Source organism: Limulus polyphemus, unplaced genomic scaffold, assembly GCF_000517525.1.
Source record: "Limulus polyphemus unplaced genomic scaffold, Limulus_polyphemus-2.1.2 Scaffold24, whole genome shotgun sequence".
NCBI classification, from domain to species: Eukaryota; Metazoa; Arthropoda; class Merostomata; order Xiphosura; family Limulidae; genus Limulus; species Limulus polyphemus.
Window position 1 is genome coordinate 987056 of NW_013665634.1, and position 7074 is coordinate 994129.

Here is a 7074-nt window from a genome sequence, read left to right on the forward strand (position 1 = left end):
ATATATATATATATATATATATATATTGTTTTTTCTTCTTCCAATTACACTAAAGAAATATGCAAATAACAATGAAGTAATGTGACAAGGGGAAAGTATAAGTCTTGTAAGTTACTCCTGAGGTTGACATAGATCACGTCGAAACTTGTACATGTAGAGTGATATTTCTATTTTAAAGTGGAAGCTGTACGGCTTCAATAACATTTTTATTGTGTAAATACAAAACATTGTTTTTAACTATTTATTATAATTAAAAAAAAGCACTGTATATGTTCATTCATGCTTATTCTTAAACACAGTTTTAATGTGAATGCCTAAACAATAATAAACTGTGGACTGAGTTTAACACACTATTTAATGTATAAAAATACTGATAACTTACAGTCAAACCTGAATTATAAAGAGTGACTTCTGATATATTAAATTAGTCTTTGACTGCACTTATCAGCAAATATATATTTTTTATTTAATCGAAGCACTTATCAGCAAATATTTTTTTTATTTAATCAAAGCACTTATCAGCAAATATATTTTTTATTTAATCAAAAAGAAAATGATGGCTATTAACAAAAATCATGTAGAGTTTCAAAGCACTAAAAACTTGACTTTGATATAAAATTCTTAAACTATTACAAATTTCACTGCACTTCACTTAAAATGCACCAGACATAACCTTCAAGATTACCACTTCTACACACGTCTTCTTGAAATCACATACGTCTCAATAGTTCAACACCTGCTAAGTTATCCTTCAAAAATTTTCTGGATATTTAAAAAGGTTCCTAACACATTAATGAATATATTAAGTTGTATTTTTTTTTCTATCTTTTACAATAATGTTTCCTTACTTGACTGCACCCACTTCTTTACAACCAACATAAGGATAAAAAGGACACCCAACAAGAACAATTCCAAAATGTGAATCCAAGGAAATGTCCTTACAAATCCTCTACTAACAGTCTTCACCCATGCCAATTGACTTTTAAAGTTTAACAATTTCACCTTGAATGGACATTGTACATTAGTATTAGCTAAAACTTTCATCAGGACTTTACTGAACTAATTTTATAAAAACTTTCAAAGTTTTCAGTTGCAATCCTACACATCTTTAATACAGTTAACCCAGATCAAACCAGTGAATTTATCATTATAAAATCAAAACCTTAGCCATTTCCACTTTGTACAATTATAACGCACGTAGATTAATGGTAACACTAAATTCCGAGCAACTCTATGGAGATTTTAATAATTTAATTGCATATCAACATAAGCAATTTTATCTAAATTACCATATTGTAAATTTTTCAGGAATACACATGAAACATTTTGAGGAAATGGAAAACTGGTTCCATTTCGTTCGTTTGAATTAATATTTTGAAAAACAAGATTATTCATACAGGTTTACAAAATGTAGTCAAAGAGTTTACACAATTTACACTTGATATTTTTGGAAGAATATACAATTTGTAAAAATGGCTTATTCAAAATTGAAATACTACTATACAGTTTTTTTGTTTTTTAGAGCAAAACCACAATTTTGTCCACTGCATGGAATCGAACCCCAGATTTTAGCATTGTATGTCCATAACCTTACCTCCATCCCACCAGGAGACACTACTATACAGATATTTGTACCTATTGAACCCTGTAACTTACATTTATTTACAGTTCAATTTCCTGATGACTTACCTGGCCTACTTTTTCTACCCTATCAGGAACATATGATGGGTCACAGTAAACTTGTTTACATTTTGCAGTTTCATTTCCAGAACGAACACCAACAACTTTTCCATTTTCCATTACTATTTCATCAATTGGTTTGTCCAACATGTACGTACCTCCATAAATAGCACTTAACCTACAGGAATGGCAATAATAATTATTTCATTGAGTTTTAAAAATAATTACATGCACATAATTTCTTCTTGGCCAAATACAATATAAAAAACATGTAAAATAGAATTCTAAATTCGATAACTTTATTTAATATTTTAAATTTTACATGAAATTATGGTTTTTTTTTGCTTATGCTTTTTTTTTTTTTTTTTGGTAGTCGGATGCTCAAAACTGAGTGTTTGCTTTAAAGAATGAAAATACCTATACTATTTACACTTTTAACGATTTATAAAAGTAATGTTGTTTGTTGGCTTTTCCCATAAAGGTATTTCAGGACTGTCCCCAATTTTGAAGTGATACACCACAGGGAAAGCAGCAAGTCAACATCTTCCACTACCAACTTGTGAGCTACTCTAATCAAACAGTGGGATTTTTACCATTACTCTTATAATGCACCCAAGACCACAAAATACACAGATCAATTTTTTGTTTCGTGGTGACAAGGCACAAACCCCAAAATATTAGGTTTACATGCCAGTACATTAACCACTGGGCCTCACTCAGCCCTTTTTATAAAAGAAGAAAATACTTGTTGCTTTAGAGTAACCAATAAAAAATATTTATCATACTGAAAACTTTTACATTACTTACTGAAAGTGTTCATTGCAATTCTTCATCTGTGCTTCAGAAAGTTATTTTTGTACATTTTGTTTCTAAAGTAAATGTTAATTTAATTCCATGTACTTGAATGGATTCTGACAATTAGCAATTAAAAGATATTTCATTATGAAATATAGGAAAGTATTTGGCAATACAACCGAGACTCATTTTTCCAAGTTATGAAAAACTAGAAAAATGACTTGAAAGAAAAAGCTGTTTTTAAATCACTTTCTTACGTAGGATTTCATTGCTTTAATGTTAATAATGTTTTCAAAACATTAATAAAATATCACTGATGTTACTTTTAATGTCTCTTACATCATTTTGTATCTTATTTTAAAAAATAATATAATCTTTTTTATAATAGATGCTTAAAAGTACATAAGCTATTTAAGTATATGGAAGTATTTCATTATGCAGAAAAAAGAAGGGTGAAGTTAAGTTAAATGAACATAATTAACACATCAAATAAACTATCATTAAAAAAATTGAATCTTACAACATTTGGGCACAGCATTCAGAAATTATACGTTGTATCCAACCTTTATCAGATCAAAAGATATGTATAATTTTTACAATGAAAAAATTCCACAATATTGGAATTACAGTTGTAAACAGGTACCTAGGAATCTTTAAATACCAACCTTGCAAAACCTTGTGGTAACTCTCCCAGTCCATAGAGTGGATAAAGATAAGGACTTTTCCCATATCGAGCAAGAGAATCACTGTAAAGTTTGATTCTCTCAATAATCTCTAAGCAAGGCTTGTTAAGGTACCTAAAAAAAATTAGAAAAAATAATTAAACCTAACCTTACTTTAAAAGCCAAACGTTTTGGGATACATATATAAACATACAATTTATCTGGTTACTTATGAAACATTAATTAAAAAAGATATATAAATTTATATGATTTATCTGGTTACTTACAAAAGATCAATTGGGAAAGATATATATAAATATACGATTTGTCTGGTTACTTACAAGAGATTAATTAGGAAAAATATATAAACATATGATATATATATTAATTAAACAAAAATTCTTTCAACCTTAAAATATTCTTCTATGTTAAACATTTCAATAAATTACAAAGTAAGTACATCGAAATACTTACTCATCATCCCTGTATAAAGCCAAGGCATGACCCGTGAAATCGGCAGTATCTTTATCCAAACCAAACTTGTCATATAGCTGAGCTGCAGTCGTTTGTTTGGGATCAACATCCTTCCAGGTCTTGGGATCATTCAAGTTGAAATCCTGAATGTATACCAGGAAATTACGGAATCTCCTCTTCTCAAACATGCCCATCAAGCCTAAAAGAAAACAAAAACAACAGGGAAAAAACTTAAAATTGTGTGTTATTTTACATACATCTAGTAGCATTTGTAAATGACTTTTGATAGAAGTGTTCAGCAAAAGCAATTTTTATTAAACCAGTGTTCAACATCAACAATAACCTGGTAAAGTAAAAAATGCATTTGGACTAGTTTCCAGAGTGACACATTATTTTGATGGGGATTTGTGGCTTAACATTGAGAATTTGTTACATTTTTGACTTCTTGATACATTCACACATTTGATTTGTTACTTTTTCATGGCAAAAATGTGATATACATTTCTCAAGCTCAACATATTCAATTATTTCTGAAAACTCAAAATGAAATACCTTAATAGCCAATCAAAAAGTTTTTCTTTGCAAATCAACACTTTTGTCTCAAAGATTCCATGATTGTGGTATTATACCAATCCAAAGCATCTTTGGACATATATTCTAGTCATATTTAATCTGTTCAATTACATATTAAACTGATTCTACATTATTTAGTAATTACTGACAGAATTTACATTTTGAACATTTTAATGGTTTTAAATGTATATTTGTGGTTGATGTGTTTTGGAGGAAAATAGTATTTTATGTACATGCTGTTTTATTTGTAAAAGAATTTCTATGTAACTGGCTCTGGGATAGTAACCTATCATAGCCACTAGCCTGAAGGAACTAGTGGCTTAAAAAGTTAATGTAGAATCATGTATACATATTGTTGAAAATGAGTATTTTTTTTGTGAGGAAGAAACTTCTGAAGATGTAGAAAACTGAAACCATCTTAAACACTACAAGTCTAAGTTCTGAAAAGACTCAAGTTATGACAATCAGCTTGTTAAGCTCAGAGTAGAGTTGATATCATATTTGGTTAAAAGTGCCAAATTAAGTTTGAAACTATAAAAGTACTGCACTATCCTGTCACCTTACTACTTGTTCTAGAAAAGTGGAAACTGGGAATAGGCAGAATTAGATCACAAAACTCTGCTAGGACACCAGTGTCATAAGTACACATTACAAAAAGAGCTCATACAATGAGTCCACTTTAAATCATCTACAATCTGCATATACACCTAGACCTCCTGAAATTCTCCCCATACTAACAAAGTGTCTTAAAGTTGAGTAGCATCACAAGCTTTTTGTAATTTGAAACAAATATTATAGATGAAAAATTCATGTGCAAATAAGCCATACAAAGTATTCTGCTAAAGCAAAAAAAGGACTGAAAAAAATATATTTCTCATTATGGATAGTGCCACTAACTATTTATTTATGGTACTTAAATTGTTTTTACATATATTGTAATCTTTCAAGCTTCACCAAAGATCTGTAACCAAATGTTTTAGTCAAACTGTAAGTTCATTTTTTTTTACACAACACAAATAAACATATACGCTCTGCTTAGCAACACAGTTTTCTATCTTAAGACTTACTGTAATTTAACAATGATTTTTAAAAAAATTCAAAACTTTGTCGGGTTTCAAAACATTTTAAAGCAAAAATGGTATTCATCAATGACTACTGACAAGTTGACAGTCAAAATAAGCTTCATTACTTCATTTCAGAACATTAACACCCAAACAGCAATTAAACTTTTTCTTTAACAACTTATTTTTAAATTACAACAGTCACAAAAAATTTGGAACTTCTGTTATCATAAAAAGAAAGCTAAAATAGATGTATGCAAGACAAAATATGAAACTAACCAATGAACAAAATGCTAATATAGGGTGATGGGGGGGAGAGAACTGGCAGCACCAACAGACCTTTCTATATTCTGCACTAAGGAATAGAGAAGACCCATGATCCTCTTCATAATCAACTGATAATGAACAAGTCTTAGGCTGAATCCAAAAAAACTGGACAAGGAAAAGTGCTTTTTATTGACAAAGAGCCTATTAAAATGTGTATTATTTACCAAAATCATTTTTGAAAATGGTGATTTTTTTTTAATATATATTGCAAAAGGTTAATGCAGGCTGCCAACAAAGCTGTCAATTCAAAACTTAATTTACTATTACACATCATGTAACATTCTACTTTAAAACCACTCTTCTGGTCATTTAATCTTGAAGTAAATGTTTAAACTAAATATAAAACATTATACATAAATATTTTTTACCTTTTTTTTCTTCAGCAAATTAAGACAGGTGGTCATGGCAAGTGTGTCCAATATTTTAGTTTATGGGTCCATAAACAAATAAAATTGAAGGCAATAAAAATTATGCTTTGCCTGTGTAATATTTATATCATAATATGTAACTTATATTAAATTCCATATTCCTGGAAGGGTGGTAAATAAATTAGAGAAGAGGGAAGACCTAGAGAGCAAATGTCACAATTCTCTTACTAGGGAAAAATGAGGAGTTTTTAGAACATTTCCTTATAAAACTAAGAACTTAAAACGTATATATTAAAAGTTGATTTATTAACTTTGCTTCTATGCCAAGTTTATTTACATACATTGATAATAAAGTAGTTTAATTAAATTTTTGAACGTAACTCTGTAAAAGATTGTGATATGTGCACTTTGATCTACCCGATATGAAAGGGTTAATATCAAAAATGTTTTACACTTTCTCAAGTGGTATTACTAGAATTGTTTTTGATAAGTTAACCTCGAGCCTGCACATGAAATTGTATATTTTTATTTTAAATATCGATATATATTAAATATTTTATCATATGATTGAAAAATTTTCCATTTTTTCATTAGTAATACAAACATAAAACTCAATTAATCCTTTGAATTATTTATAAAAATTAAGAAATGTAACCTCCATAAAGATTCATATTTAGAGATCAGATCTGTTTTTAATCAAGCTTAAGTCCTCTGTACCCATCCTAATTAAACCTACCAAGGAGAATCTTAAGAATCTCCATACTAAATATAGATGCTGGTACATTTATGTTAGTTTGTAATTAAAAGATCACACTTATTAGGTAATGAATTCAAGCAGCATACAAGTCACTCGTTCTAAATCTACTTCTACAACTAGAGCAAAAAAAGATAATTGAAAAGTTTCAAAACATTACAGGTCCATATAAAATAAACTAAGCATGCTGACAAACATACAATTAAAAATAGATTATTTCTTACTTGAAGCTAAAGCTTCTTTCTCATCTGCAGGAACCTTTGAAATCTTTCCTCCTTTATACACATAACTACCTTCCACTGATTTGAATTCTAAGTAGCGAGTTACTCCTGTATGGATAAGTAACTTCACCAGCTGGCCTACAAAAAGAAGAGGAAGAA

At 29.1% G+C, this 7074-nt stretch overlaps 1 protein-coding gene across 1 annotated transcript in view; it reads right to left on the minus strand.

Moving 5' to 3' along the window:
* Nucleotides 1–7074, minus strand: part of LOC106458841 (rab GDP dissociation inhibitor beta-like) — a 22975-nt gene that overhangs the window by 7273 nt on the left and 8628 nt on the right. Inside the window, exons 3-6 of the mRNA XM_013918398.2 lie at nucleotides 6919–7053; nucleotides 3612–3810; nucleotides 3141–3272; nucleotides 1690–1858 (exon numbers count right to left, since the gene is read on the minus strand). Of these exons, the coding sequence (XP_013773852.1) occupies nucleotides 1690–1858; nucleotides 3141–3272; nucleotides 3612–3810; nucleotides 6919–7053 (635 nt within the window). The remainder of the gene's footprint in view (nucleotides 1–1689; nucleotides 1859–3140; nucleotides 3273–3611; nucleotides 3811–6918; nucleotides 7054–7074) is intronic.